This window comes from Alosa alosa, chromosome 23 (assembly GCF_017589495.1).
Source record: "Alosa alosa isolate M-15738 ecotype Scorff River chromosome 23, AALO_Geno_1.1, whole genome shotgun sequence".
NCBI classification, from domain to species: Eukaryota; Metazoa; Chordata; class Actinopteri; order Clupeiformes; family Clupeidae; genus Alosa; species Alosa alosa.
The window spans coordinates 3,650,521-3,665,520 of record NC_063211.1 but is presented as its reverse complement, the minus strand read 5'-3'; the positions used below and the strand labels follow the sequence as shown (position 1 = coordinate 3,665,520).

The following is a 15,000-nucleotide window of genomic DNA, read 5'->3' as shown; positions in this document are numbered from 1 at the left end:
CATTTGATTGGAGAAGCACCTTTACATATAACAAATGCATTCATCTGATTGGAGAAGCACCTTTGCATATAACAAATGCATTCATCTGATTGGACAAGCACCTATACAGTACATACATATCAAATGTATTTCATTAAAAATGTATTTGCCAAACAAACAAAAAAATACACTCATATATATTCTCATTTACACACATGAAGCAAAATTGACATAAGCTGTCATTGTCAATGACAAAGGAAGGATGCCTAAACGTATCCAGTGGTTAGATTATTTACAGACATCCTGCACTAGAGAGGTGGGAAGTTACAGAATAGTTTCTCATCGATCTCCGATTTGAATGGTGACCGTTTGGTTCCTTAAAGCAACACCAAAGAACTTTCCCTCTGTCGCACGCACGCTAATTGTTTATCCAGCACCGGCTTTGCAAATAACAATGTCCACAGACAAGGTAGAATATGTTGCATGATTTATGAAAGTACGATGATTTCTTATATTTCTTATGTCTCATTCCATCGAACTACAGATCCGCTACCGATAGCCGATAGAGGGCTGCGAAGCGGCAGAAGTGCCGTTCACCCTGTTACAAGTTGATGAACCACTAAAACGATTTTGGAAACATTATTTTAAGGTACAAAAAACTCTTTGGTGTTGCTTTAATGTTGTCATAATTTTGTCATTTTGCTCAGTAGAAAGAAGAATGTTCCTCTGCTGCACTCTGCACATGTAGGAGAAATGTCACTTCCGCTCCAGCAGCAGTGCTCACACAGCCAGACAGGGTGTCCCGACCGGATCCTAGCGAGCGACTGTCTTGTAGCATTCAATGTTATCTGTCTACACTGAATTCGTTAAATATGCCCTTCTGTTGCGTCATATTTCTCATTCAAAATAGCAGAGCAACGTGAGCGACATAGAGAAAATAGAAACGGGGCGTCTGACAAAATGTTCTCTGAAAACGTTGCGTTGCATCGCGCTGCACAGCACTACTATGCGTCCAATAAAGTCAGGACATTCCAACTGCAAACAAGCACTAACAGCCGTCCCACCACAGAGACCTGATAAGCCTGCTATGCTCTGCTCTGCTTTGCTCTGTTCGACCGGGATGCTGCTCTGGCTGTCAGCTAGAGGCGGTTCTGCTCTTGAAATCGGATCAAGGGGCCCAGGAACACGGGGAGGACTCTGGGGCTTGCTCGTCTAGCAAATATGTGTAGGTGTTGAGAATTCACAGAAGTCTTCGAAGCATGATCATTTTTTTTCTAGACAATAATCCACACATATGCCTATAATCTTTGGAGGATAGATATCTTTGGAAGATTGTGCAGTTATCTTTCTAACATATGCTAGTGTCCTTAGAACACAGGCAAGTATTGTTAAAAAACAAGCAAGTACTTTTAAAACACAAGCAAGTATCCTTAGAACACAAGCAAGTACTTTTAGAACATGTGCAGGAATCTTTAGAATACAGGAAAGAATCCTTAGAACACTCAGAAGATGTTTTTTAGAACACACACAAATAGGTCCCCTTTGAGTTGACTCTGGTGATGTTGGAGTACAGTTCTAGAACATGTCGAGGTGGATGCCTTTTGTGTCTATCCCAATGACATTGGAGTTTAGTTCTAGAGTACTAGAGTACACGCAGGTAGGTGCCCTTAGAGTCGACCCCGATGACGTTGCGTGCTGTGCAGCGGTAGAAGCCAGAATCGCTGGGGGAGGGGTTTTGGATGATGAGCGCCCCCTGGGGGTGGAGGTACTTATTGCCAAAGAGGCGTGGCTGAGGGCTGACCACCAGGCGCGTGCGGTCGGGTGTCTCCCAGGCGATCTCGGGGCGCGGGAGCCCGGTGGCGGCGCAGTTGAGTTGCACGGCGACGCCGCGTCGGGCCTGCGTGGTGAGCGTGGGGCCGCTGGTGATGCGTGGCGCATAGGTGATGATGATGACGGGCACCGTGAGGGTGGCACTGCCATACTCGTTAGCCACGTGGCACACGTAAGAGCCACGGTCGTGCACCGACGCCTGCGAGATGGACAGCGTTCCGTTGGGCAGGACGTTGTAGCGGCCGGCACGCTGGCTCTGGGTCATAACCACACCAGTGGGCAGTTTCCAGCTGAGCCGCACAGGGGCGACGCCCTGTCTGGCCTGGCAGTGCAGCTGCAGGCTAGCGCCGACGAGGACGCTGATCGGGGCGCTGTAGCGGCTGCTGATCTCCGGGGGGCGCTCTGGAACCAGCGCCACACTCCGCTCCACCAGCGTCCCCGTGGCCGCGCTGCTGCGGCCCACGCACCTGTACACCCCGCTCTCCGACAGCGTCGGGTTGCTGATGAGCAGCATGCCGTCTGGCCGGTGGTAGAACCGGGAGTACCGGGCTCCGCTGGCCAGCGGGGAACCGTTGGGCAGAACCCAGGTAAGGGGAGCCGGGGGGGAACCCGCCAGGGAGCAGTTGAGCAGAATCGGGGCGCCGATGGTGAGCGGGCGAGTGTCCGTTTTGGGGATCTGCAGGGGGGTTGAAGGCAGGGCGGGTCTCTGCTGGGGTGGAGGAGGAGGTGGTGGCCTCTCCTCGGGGTCCTGCACCTCGAGCAGGACCTGCAGACGGGCTTCTCCACCCTCGTTCTGCGCCACGCACGCCAGCTGCGCTGCGTCGCTGCGCTTCAGCCCGCGGATCTCCAGCGTTCCGTTGCGGTGCACCGTCATCCTGCTGCCGTAGTATGGCGCCGGCAGAATCACGTTGTTGGGGAGAACCCACGTGATGCGCGGAACCGGCATCCCCGTCGCTACGCAGTCCAGGAGCTTCCGCTGGTCTGTCACACCACGCACCAGTGCGCTGGTGGCCCCTCCCCTCAGCCCGTTGATTGTCGGCGGTGAAACCAGAATCTCCAGGCGTGTCACCTGGCGGGCCTGTCCAGCGCTGTTCCGAGCCAGACAGGTGTAGTTCCCCCCGTCCAGACGCTGAACCTTCTGGATGACCAAGGTTCCGTCTGAGTGGATGCGGTACTTGTCAGAAGATGTGGGGATGATACGACTGGCGGGGGAGAACCACAAGATTGTGGGAACAGGTTCTCCCTTCGCCTCACAGCGTAGTGAGGCTGCTTCGCCGTAGAGAACGCGCACCGGCCCCTGCGTCTGATTTCGGATGATTGGTGCATCTGACACGACCTTCACTCTGACCTTCATCTCGTCTTTGCCCACCTGGTTGTCAGCGTAGCAGGTGTAGTCACCCTCCTCCCGCATGCCCACGTCGTTAAAGAACAGTGTTCCGTTGTCAAATACCACGTAGCGGCGTGAGCGACCAGGTCCACTGGCACTGGGGTTAAAGGTCATGATGCTGTTGATCATGGTTCCGTCTGGCAAGGCCCACTGGATCTTTGGGTTGGGCAGACCCAATGCCACACAGTCCACCCTAAGGTCTGAGCCGTATGTAACTTCCTGACTGAGCGACGACTTCTGCATTATCTTGGCTGGCTTGGTAACAACGGCTACGCGCAGCAGGATGTAGTCGTCGCCCATCTTGTTCCGAGCCACGCAGAGGTAGTCGCCCTCGTCCTTCTCCGTCATCGGCTGGAGAACCAGGGTGCCGTTGGGGAAGACGTTCAATCGAGGGTCATAGCTGGAAACAGGAGAACAGATAAATCATTAACATAAGGACAAAACAGAGTTGTAGCAATTTAATCACAATACTGCTGAGCCAGAATTAGCTACCTAACTCGCCTTTGTGCTATCTCTAGTTAGTCTAATAGCTAACTGAGAAGGCTAGCATGTCCAGATTAACTGTATAGGGCTAGCATCTGTCAGTTACCTGTGGGAGCTAGCATCTGTCAGTTACATGTGCAGGGCTAGCATGTGAGAATTAGCTTTATAGCATCTGTGAATTATCTATGGGAGACAAGTATGAGTGAGTTACATGTGGAGGGCTAGCATGTGTGAGTTAGCTGTAATGGGCTGGCATGTGAGGGTTACCTATAGGGACCTAGCATGTGTGATTTACTTGTAGAGGGCTAGTATGTGAGGGTTAGCTGTATTGTTCTGGCATGTGAGAGTTACCTGTAGAAAGCTATCACGTCTTATCACAATGTGAGGGTTACCTGTAGAGAGCTATCATATCTTATCACAATGTGAGGGTTACTTGTAGAGAGCTATCACGTCTTATCACAAAATGAGGATTACCTGTAGAGAGTTATCACGAGTTATCTGTAAGAAGCTAGCATGTGTGGTTAGAGAGCTAGCATGTTAACACTAAGTATAGTATAGTATATATACTTTTTTGATCCCGTGAGGGAAATTTGGTCTCTGCATTTAACCCAATCAGTGAATTAGTGAAACACAAACAGCACACAGTGAACACACAGTGAAGTGAAGCACACACTAATCCAGGCGCAGTGAGCTGCCTGCTACAATTGCGGCGCTCGGGGAGCAGTAAGGGGTTAGGTGCCTTGCTCAAGGGCACTTCAGCCGCAGCCCACTGGTCGGCGCTCGAACCGGCAACCCTCCGGTTACAAGTTCAGAGTGCTAACCAGTGGGCCACGGCTGCCCAATCTATTAGTTCTAGTTAGTACTATCTGTTAGTCTGTGTGGGTTATCTGTTTGTCAGTAGTTCCTGGGAGTGTCTGGGTGTGGGGGTAACCTGTACAACTCACCTGTACTGGGTGTCCACTAGTTTCTTTGAGGGGGTCCTCCAGATGATCCTGGGTTCTGGATTGCCGGCAGCTATGCAGTCGAGTCGCAGCTGGGCGCCGTAGCCCACCTGTGTGTTCTGGGGTGAGGAGAAGGTAATGTGTGCGCGGAGTGAGGCTATCGCCGGTATGACCACTAGGCTGATGGCCCTCCAGGCTGCACCAATAGTGTTTGTGGCGGCACACTCATAGCGTCCGCTGTCGGCTTGACCCAGGGACCGCACGAACAGCGTTCCGTTCGGGAACACAAACAGGTTCCGTCCCGACACAAACTGGGAGGGGCGAAGCTGCGTGTTGTCAGGGCTGGTCCAGCGGACGGTGGGGGGTGGGGTGCCTTGAGCGGAGCAGTGCAGGTAGGCGGAGCTTCCCTCGGGCAGCGAGATGTTGTCATGGCGCCCCTGTAGAATGGTGGGCGGCAGTGCGGAGACGTGCAGGCGTACGGTGACAGAGTCGGCACCTGCCGCGTTGCTGGCAATGCACTTGTAGATGCCGCGGTCTGTGTAGATGGACTGGGTGATGCGCAGCGTGCCGTTGGGGAACAGCGCCACCCTCTGGAAATTGCTGCCTGCACTCGATAGCGCCCCCGTGTGGACCATCCCTCTGTCCGGCAGAACCCAGGTGACCCGCGGGGTTGGGTGGCCCTTGGCCTGGCACTCCAGGTCCACGGACTCGCCAATGTGCACAGTGGTGTCCCGGTACTTAGGGTTCACAACCCGGGGGTGCTCCGACAGCACCACGAGCGAGACCACGGCCCGGTCCTCCCCGTACTGGTTCTGCACGCTGCACATGTACTGGCCCCGGTCTGACGGCAGTGTTTTCCGGATGATGAGGGTTCCGTTGGAGTGGACCTCAAAGCGCTGGATCCGAGTGTTCTGGGCCACACTGGCACCTGTGGGAGATCAGAGATGACATCATTCATACCGCTAGTCAGTCTATAGGCCTATATGTAATAAAATAGGCTAATGTTAATTCAATGGTTGTTAGCCTCTTGCTATGTCAATGGCGGTGGTTTTATACATAGGACAACAGTAGTTTTAAGTGTGTATATATTGGGTGTGGGGGGCGTTGAACAACAACATTTCTTTTTGGGGGGGGGGGGGGGGGGGCACTTAGGCGGGTGGTTGCTCAGGGTGTTATACAAGGTAGGAATGCCACTGTGAACATCATATCCCGATTTCATAACCTCAGATAAGCCCTTATCCTCATGTTTTAAGAAATCTGAATGCTAGCTGGAATACTCCAAAAGAATACGTTAGCTGTATATGCCTTATCCCGATTTCCCGGGTGTTATGTACAAAACTGATTACAACCAAAGATAATAAGCACTCTGTAGAATCATTGGCTAGTATTTATAATGTATACAGGGATATTAATAACCAGGTTTCTCAGTGTTAATGTAAACAGCATCCTGAATATAATCAAAATCAGAGATAAGCCTCACAACCAGGACACTAAAGTGCATGTAAATGTCATTGCTTTCATGTACTCCATACAGCAACCTTTAACATCCCCCATTCCCCTGCATAAGCAATCCTCTTAACACCACCCCATTAAACTCTGTAAGCTGTGAGTCATGCTCTGCTGAACTGTAAGCGTGGGGCACCTGTGGAGACTTTGGTCCAGGAGAGGAAGGGCCTCGGCTCTCCGCTCGACACACAGGGCAGATGGGCATCGGCCTCCGCTGGCACCGTCACCGTGGAGACACCAGTGGAGGATATCCGGGGCTTCCCATGGGTGGTGGGCACAGCTGGGCTTGGCTGGGAGGCATCTGGGCTCTTCTCATGGGTGGTGGGCACAGCTGGGCTTGGCTGGGAGGCATCTGGGCTCTGGGGCCGGGCAGCAGTTCCACCTGAGGGGGGTATCTTGGGCGGGGGCACAAGACGGGTAGGGGGCACGTGGGTGGTGGGAGGGACAGGTGTGGTGCGCCTGGCAGGAGAGCTGTCGGGTCTGAGAACAGAACCAGAGGGGAGAGATGGTCTCTCTGGACTAGACAGTCTGTCTCTATGGATACCTATCTGATCTGGACTAGGAACTCTGTCTCTATGGATACCAGTCTGATCTGGACTAGGAACTCTGTCTCTATGGATACCAGTTTGTTCTGGACTAGGAGCTCTCTCTCTACCAGTTCGATCTGGACTAGGCACTTTGTCTCTATGGATACCAGTCTGATCTGGACTAGGAACTCTGTCTCTATGGATACCAGTCTGATCTGGACTAGGAACTCTGTCTCTATGGATACCAGTCTGATCTGGACTAGGCACTCTCTCTCTCTGAACATTAGACTGCCCTGGGTAAGGACGGTACTCTGTTTGTGTGGTCTGTCCAGGGCTAGAACCTCTGCCTCTGTTAATGTATGTCTGTCCTTGGTTAGTTTGTACTGGGTTAGAGCTATGTACTGTGTGCATGTGAGTTTGTCCAGGGTCAGTTAGTCCTGGGTTAGAGCTGTGTACTGTGTGTGTGTGAGTTTGTCCTGGGTTAGAGCTATGCACTGTGTGTGTATCAGTTTGTCCTGGGTTAGTTTGTCCTGAGTTAGAGCTATGTACTGTGTGCAAGTGAGTTTGTCCTGGCCTAGTTAGTGCTGGGTTAGGGCTATAAGCTGTGTCTGTGTGAGTTTGTCCTGGGTTAGGGCTGTGTACTGTGTGTGTGAGAGTTTGTCCTGGGTTAGGGCTATGGGCTGTGTCTGTGCGAGTTTGTCCTGGCCTAGTTTGTCCTGAGTTAGGGCTATGAGCTGTGTGTGTGTGCGTTTGTCCTGGGTTAATTTGTCCTGGGTTAGGGCTGTGAGCTGTGTGTGTGTGCGTTTGTCCTGGGTTAGTTTGTCCTGAGTTAGGGCTGTGAGCTGTGTCTGTGTGAGTTTGTCCTGGGTTAGAGCTGTGTACAGTGTGTGTATGAGTTTGTCCTGGGTTAGTTTGTCCTGTGTGTGTTTGTCCTGGGTTGGGGCTCTGTGCTCTGGGCAAGTCTAGGGGAGGGGCCCCCTCTCTGAGAGTGTCCTGTATCTGATTCAGGCCGTCCGTGGTGCCACCTCTTGCTCTTGTGTTAGACGTGTCTGGGTATATGGGCACACGTGGCCTTGCCCTGGGCGTAGCAGCAGTAGTGGTGATGGAAGTGGTGTGTTTGGGGTTGGGGTTGGATGGCCTAGAGGGTTGAGTGGTTGGCAGGGTTTTAGCCATGTTAACTCTCCGTGGAGGAGAGGCTCTCCCTTTGTCTGTGTCAGGATCTGATTGCTCGGCAGCAGCTGAGGTTCTTCCAGAGAGGGTATGTCCATCCGAGGATGTTTTGGGTTGGGCCTGGATGGTTCCCGTTTCTCTGGTAATTGTGGGCTTCTCCATGGTAACCCGACGTTCTTGGTCAACCTCGTTAATAGTTGTCTGACCCAGACCTCTACTGGGGTTCTGATCTGCTGTGATGGGGTCTACTCTGGTGTCTGTGTCAGATGTCTGTGTATGTGTGTGTGTGTGTGTGAGAGATGTGTCTGTGTGCGTGTGATTGGTCTTCCTGTGTGTATGAGATGTCTGTAGATGTGTGAGTGATGGTTGTATGTGTGTATGAGAACTCATGGAGGACTTGTCAAGTGTCCTGTGTGTCTTTTCAAGCGGATTCTCAGCAGGTGAATGGAAGCTTGTGACCCCCTCCTGACGACTTGACTCAGACGGGGAGCTGGACTCAGGAGATAGAGGGGAAAGACGCTCCGTAGAGGCAGCCAGTGAAGAGGTATCCTGTGAGGCTCGGGAGGCTGTGGTGGAAACATGTGGTGTTCTCCCCTCCCCTTCTTGTGCAGGCTGGGATGCTTGAGACTGTGCCACCGGGTCTCTCCCCTTCCCTTCTAGCTCAGGCTGTGACACTGGGGACTGTGTGGTTGGATATCTCCCCTCCTTGTCAGGCTTTGAGGCTGAGGACTTTTCTGCCATGTCTCTCCCTGATGCCGGGTCTTTCCCTGCGCTGGATAAAGAGTCAGTGTTGTGCCTGTGACTCACTCTGCCTGATGACGGTGCCTGGCCCTCGGTGAGTGGAATAGCCGAGCTGGGGCTGGCAGCTGCACTCTTGGCCCACCCCGATGTTTCTATTCTGGGTTTGGACGCCACCGTGGGTCCTGCCAGTGGAGAGGATGAGGAGGAGGAGGAGGAGGCAGGGGTGATGGGCTGTGCATGGCTCCTGACGAGCTCAGGGGCCTGGGAGACGTTTGGCCTGTTACGGACACGTCCGGGTCTCTTGCGTTTGCCCCCCCCACCCCGTCGCCGGGAACCCCTGCCCTGGGGAGATGGGTCGGAGCCGGAGGAGGAGGAGGAGGGGTCTGGGTCGGAACTGGGGGTAATGGAACCCAGAGTGGAACTAGAAAGGAGGGTGGTGCTAGGGGTAGGGGTGGGGGTAGTGGTGTGAGGGGTGGCTGGGTGAGTTGCGAGGCGGGTGTATGGCTTCACTGCAAAGCTGGTGGCCGTGGGGGGAGTCCTGGGCAGCTGCAGAGGTGTCATCCCCTCAAAGTTACGCTCTCCTTGGCCTCGTGGAAGAGGGCGCTCTCCCTGATCGTGCTCACTGCGCACCCCCTTGTCTGTGCTTGACACTCCCTCTATCTGAGGCGGCATGCGGGGTACTTCCTGCTCTTCCTTATCCTGAACACTGGATTTCCTGTTTCCCTGTCTGTTTAGAGTAGGAACTCTTTGCCTACCCTGAGTTCTGTGTCTTCCCCTTCCTCTTGAGGCATGTCTCTGGCCAGTCTGGGTGGACTGTCTTTCCTTAGCTTCTGTATGAACTCTTTGGCCAATTTGAGTGGACTGTCTTTCCTCAGCCTCTGTATGAACTCTTTGGCCAATTTGAGTGGACTGTCTTTCCTCAATCTCACTATCGACTCTTCGGCCACTCTGAGTGGTATGTTTTTGATCATCTTTAGTATTGACTCTTTGGCCAGTTTGAATGGTACGTGTTTGATCATTTTCAGTGCTGAAACTTTGGCCACTCTTACTTGTGTGTTTTTGGCCATTTTGGCCAGTTTGAGTGGTATGTTTCTGGGCAGTTTCAGTGCTGAGTCGTTTGTCAGTTTGAGTTGTGTGTCTTTGGCTATCTTGGCCAGTTTGAGTTTTATGTTTTTGATCCCTTTCAGTATCGACTTTTTGGCCAGTTTGATTGGTATGTTTTTGGCCAGTTTCAGTGCTAAGTCTTTGGTCAGTTTGAATTGTGTGTCTTTGTTCTTCCTGGCCAGTGTGAGTGGTATGTCTTAGCTGACCCTCAGTGCTTTGGCCGGTTGGTGTTGTCTGTTTCTGATTACCTTCAGCGCTGAGTCTTTGTCCAGACTGTGTAGTAGTGTGTCTGTGTCCATCCTGGGTTTTAACTCTGTCTTTTCCCTGAGCTGTTTGTCTGTTTCTCCCCTGAGTTATCTGTCTTTGTCTTGTCTGAGGTGTGTGTGTGTCCTTGGCCCTTGCTGTGTGTCGGTCTCTGGCCTGAGTTGTGAGTGTGTGTGTGTGTGTGCGTCTGTCCTGAGGAGTGTGTTTCCGCCTGCCCTGAGTCACGTGTGTGCGTCTACCCTTTGTGGCAGGAAAAGCGACAGTGAGTGGGGTATCCGTGGTAACATGAGCACCCAAACTGTCCCCCTCTACGCTGGGCAGATCCTCGGCAACATCGGTTGAAGAGGTGCTGATGACGAGGACTGTCTGTCGGGCCTCGGTGTTTATAATACTTCCGTGAACAAGGTGGGGTGTCGTGTAGAAGACTCTGAATCTGGTGAAATGGCATGTGTTCCTCAGCGTACAGAGGATGTCAAACAGGCTCCAGTCGTAGAAGTCGGGTTCTCTTCTTCTGGGTTGTGTAGTCCAGAGGGTTCTGTGGTAAGATCTGGGTTCTCTTCTTCACAGGTCATATAAGTCCAGAGGGGTTCTGTGGTAAAGTCTGGGTTCTCTTCTTCTGGGTCATATAAGTCCAGAGGGGTTCTGTGGTAAAGTCTGGGTTCTCTTCTTCTGGGTCATATAAGTCCAGAGGGGTTCTGTGGTAAAGTCTGGGTTCTCTTCTTCTGGGTCATATAAGTCCAGAGGGGTTCTGTGGTAAAGTCTGGGTTCTCTTCTTCTGGGTCATATAAGTCCAGAGGGGTTCTGTGGTAAAGTCTGGGTTCTCTTCTTCTGGGTCATATAAGTCCAGAGGGGTTCTGTGGTAAAGTCTGGGTTCTCTTCTTCTGGGTCATATAAGTCCAGAGGGGTTCTGTGGTAAAGTCTGGGTTCTCTTCTTCTGGGTCATATAAGTCCAGAGGGGTTCTGTGGTAAAGTCTGGGTTCTCTTCTTCTGGGTCATATAAGTCCAGAGGGGTTCTGTGGTAAAGTCTGGGTTCTCTTCTTCTGGGTCATATAAGTCCAGAGGGGTTCTGTGGTAAAGTCTGGGTTCTCTTCTTCTGGGTTGTGTAAGTCCAGAGGGGTTCTGTGGTAAAGTCTGGGTTCTCTTCTTCTGGGTTGTGTAAGTCCAGAGGGGTTCTGTGGTAAAGTCTGGGTTCTCTTCTTCTGGGTTGTGTAAGTCCAGAGGGGTTCTGTGGTAAAGTCTGGGTTCTCTTCTTCTGGGTCATATAAGTCCAGAGGGGTTCTGTGGTAAAGTCTGGGTTCTCTTCTTCTGGGTCATATAAGTCCAGAGGGGTTCTGTGGTAAAGTCTGGGTTCTCTTCTTCTGGGTCATATAAGTCCAGAGGGGTTCTGTGGTAAAGTCTGGGTTCTCTTCTTCTGGGTCATATAAGTCCAGAGGGGTTCTGTGGTAAAGTCTGGGTTCTCTTCTTCTGGGTCATATAAGTCCAGAGGGGTTCTGTGGTAAAGTCTGGGTTCTCTTCTTCTGGGTCATATAAGTCCAGAGGGGTTCTGTGGTAAAGTCTGGGTTCTCTCCGTGAACAGGTCGGTGTCCGTGTCGGGCTCTGAGATCTGGTAGATGACGTGTGTCTGTTCCTCCGCGTACTGCATAGGATGGATGTCAAGTGGAGGCCCGGCCGAGTCCCGGCCGGTTCTTCTGGGTTGTAAGTCCAGAGGGGGTTCTGTGGTAAAGTCTGGGTTTCTCTTCTTCTACCAGGTCATACAAGTCAGTGAGGGGGTTCTGTGGTAAAGTCTGGGTTCTCTTCTTCTGGGTCGTGCAAGTCCAGAGGGGGTTCCGTGGTAAAGTCTGGGTTCTCTTCTTCTGGGTCGTGTAAGTCAAGAGGGGGTTCTGTTGTTTGTTCTGAAGTCTGGACCTCTGTGTAGAGGGTGCTAAGGGCCGTTGGGCTTTCTGTGATAGGATCTGGAGTGGTAGTTTCTTCAAACTGGTCCTCCTCTGGGTAGTCCAGTGGGCTGTCTGTCATAGGGGGTTCTGATTGGGGTGTGGTGTCTGTGTCTGACTCCTCTTCCTCCTCTTCCTCCTCTCCCTGCTCGTCTGGGAGCTCTGTGGTGAACACTGGCTCTGGTGTCATACTAGCGGTCGCTTTGTAGGTGAGGGGTGGTTCTGTGGTGGTCAGAGGCGGACTCGGCGTGGTGCCCTTGGTTCTGTCCCGAACCTTGGCCAGGATGTTGGCCCACCGCTCGGGATCGATCTGATTGTTTGACAGACCCACCCGACGGCGAGGCTGTGACGGCGGCTCTACCGAGCCTCTCTCCGCGCCGTGGGAACCGGGCCTGATGGGCTTCCTCTGCATGCCTGGGCGTCTCCAGGAGTTCCGTGACGGGTGTCCCCCGCCACCCCGCACTCCTCCCTGCATCATCCGTCTCCGTGGCGACGGGGCCTCCCCCCCGCGCCTCGCTGACAGATCCACCTCCTCCTGGACACCCTCTTCTCCAGATGCCCCCTCCACCTCCTCTTCCTCCCGCTTCTCAGTCTGCTCCTGGGGGAGCTTCGGCCTCACACGCGTGGACACCCCCTTGGCCCCCTGTGGCCGGACTGGGGGCCTCTGCAGTGGTCGCCCCTGGCGACGCGAGAGTGTGAGCTTGGTGGCGAGCGTGTCCACGCCATGGGCGCTGAGGGCCACACACTTGTAGTAGCCGTTGTCAGAGATCTGGCCATGGGGGAGGACCAAGGAGCCATTGGCTGCAAGGAGGGCGCGTGGGGTGGCATTGGAGTGGGGGCTCACCACGTGGCCATCCGGCATGATCCAATGGCGTTCGGCGTCCGGCGACCCTGACGCCTCACAGGGCAGTAACACGCGGTCAGCGGCGAACCCCGAGGCGGGCGCCGTCACTCCCTCTCCTCCAGGCGGAGGGCTGGATGACTCCTCCACCACCAGGCGGAAGGGCAGCACGCTGAAGTCCCCAGTCACGTGCGCCACGCAGTAGTACAGGCCGGCGTCCCCGTGCTCCACCGCACGGAGCGACAGCTCGCCGGACTCTGACACCGCCAGCCGCCCGTTCGCACCGCGGTGTGGAGCCGCCACCCGCGAACCGTCCGGCAGAACCCATTCCACCGCTGGGTCACCGGAGCTCGTCACGCTACACTCCAGCACGACCGACTGACCCACCACGGTGGTGACTGCGGTTCTGGTGCGGTTGTGGTTCTGAATGAGCACCCAGGCCCGGTTCTGGTCTCGGGCCTCCTTCGGCTCCAGGTGCTGTGTGGTCCGAGCGCTAAGCAGCAACCGCACTAGCTTTCCCGAGGACTGGCGCCGATTCAGTTGCAGGTCCATCTCGGGCTGCATGACCCAGCTGGGCCTGGCCTTCACGCTGGCCCGCACGCCCGTGAAGTAGAGTGCATCGCGCTCCGGGTCCTGCCGGTACCGATAGCTGAGGTTCGGTTCCTTCTCCAGCATCACCTCGCGCTGCAGGTGAGCCGGCACATCGCTGTAGTAGGCGATCAGGCGCCACAAACGCTCGTAGTTGCCCCGGTCCATCGGGCACTCCAGGTCTACGGAGAACGACACGTTGGCTGAGATGGAACTGCTACCGGGACCGAGCTGGGCCCAGCTGACGCGGGTTGACCCGTCCATCTCCCGCACGCTGCACTCCAGGTTCACCTTGTTGCCGTGCTCGTCCGTCAGGCCCAGGGAGACGTTGCCTAGGGCTGGGCGGAACTCCTCGGGGGGTGTGACCTCGCTGTCGGTGTCCTCGGGCATGGAGCTCCGCTGGGCGGAGATGATGACCGGCGCGGAGCATGTGAGGTCATCGAGCTGCTGCAGCTCCTTCTGTTGGAGGGAGGTGGGGGAGGAGCAGAGGGGACACAGCTGACCCCCCTCGTACGCCCGGTCCTTCTTACACTTCAACACACCTGCACAGAAAATACAGAGTTAGGGGCAGGGGTAGCATAGTAGCTAATCTCTTACACTTCAACACAGCTGCACAGAAAATACAGAGTTAGGGGCGGTGGTGGCATTGTAGCTAATCTCTTACACTTCAACACAGCTGCACACCAGACACAGAGATGCCTTAATGCCATTTGTCTTTACTAGAATAGCCCTAACCCTTTTAAAGTGTTTCCTGTTAAACTACACCTGGAGCAGAAGACACATGAATTCCAAAGAGTTTCTCTTTTCTACTCTTTTTTATAGTACACTTCCTACTGTTTGTGTTGTTTGTCTACATTTATATTACACTTCCTACTGTTTGTGCTTTCTTACATCCTGTTTACATAACACACGGAACACAAGTGTGGCAAAGTGGGTTGTGAACTCTGTTCTGTTCAAATTAGCAAAGAAAGGCAAATGCTCACATTACACTTACCCCCACATTTTGAGTTTTTGCTCGAAATTGCACACCGCCTACTAAGGGTGGCCCTGTTTCCACATACATCTTTTGAAAGCTGAGGCCTTGTATACGTTTTGGTACCAATAGATTAACTGTGTGATGAACTCTCAGAGAGGGTAGAATTATAGTTTTTTTTAGGCGGTTATGTACATCTCTGGAAATGACCACATTCTGCCCTCTTGGTCATTTATTTTCTCTTGGAAACACAACTGAGGCCCACTACCAGGTCTTGTGAATCTGTATCTTAAAGTAGATCAATATAGAATGAATGAGTTTTGTAAACTGCCCTATGGAAACTCCCCATAGGACTTTTGGTTACCCAAAATGCATACTGACATTAAAAGGCTTACTGTGTGGCAACCTCTTGGTGTAGAAGCATAATCCTGGTCTCAGATGAAAGGTAACACTTTGTATTTTTTATAGAATATTTGGAATGTATGTCAGGGGTTCTGATATAGAATGACTACATAAAATATGGAATAATTACACAAAAGTCTCTATTTTTGTATTTTCTTTGTTGGTTCAATGGATATGTATAAAATAGGATTATACATCTGCACAACTAATATTGGATAAAACAACATGAATATTCAATTTCTAGGGATTCCTGTGAATATTTCAAGACCCAATATGCTGCATCTTCTTATTGCTAAGGGATATACACTGTCTAGGAGCCATTTATTACATTTA

At 52.9% G+C, this 15,000-nt stretch overlaps 1 protein-coding gene across 1 annotated transcript in view; it reads right to left on the bottom strand.

Annotated features, from left to right (window-relative positions):
- Positions 1–585: 585 nt before the first annotated feature.
- The window catches only part of mxra5a (matrix-remodelling associated 5a), a 19,768-nt gene continuing 5,353 nt past the window's right edge, over positions 586–15,000 (bottom strand). The window contains exons 5-9 of the mRNA XM_048235632.1: positions 11,704–13,834; positions 11,507–11,620; positions 6,263–10,440; positions 4,624–5,548; positions 586–3,596 (exon numbers count right to left, since the gene is read on the bottom strand). Coding sequence (XP_048091589.1) covers positions 1,622–3,596; positions 4,624–5,548; positions 6,263–10,440; positions 11,507–11,620; positions 11,704–13,834 — 9,323 coding nt within the window. The 3' untranslated portion in view covers positions 586–1,621. The remainder of the gene's footprint in view (positions 3,597–4,623; positions 5,549–6,262; positions 10,441–11,506; positions 11,621–11,703; positions 13,835–15,000) is intronic.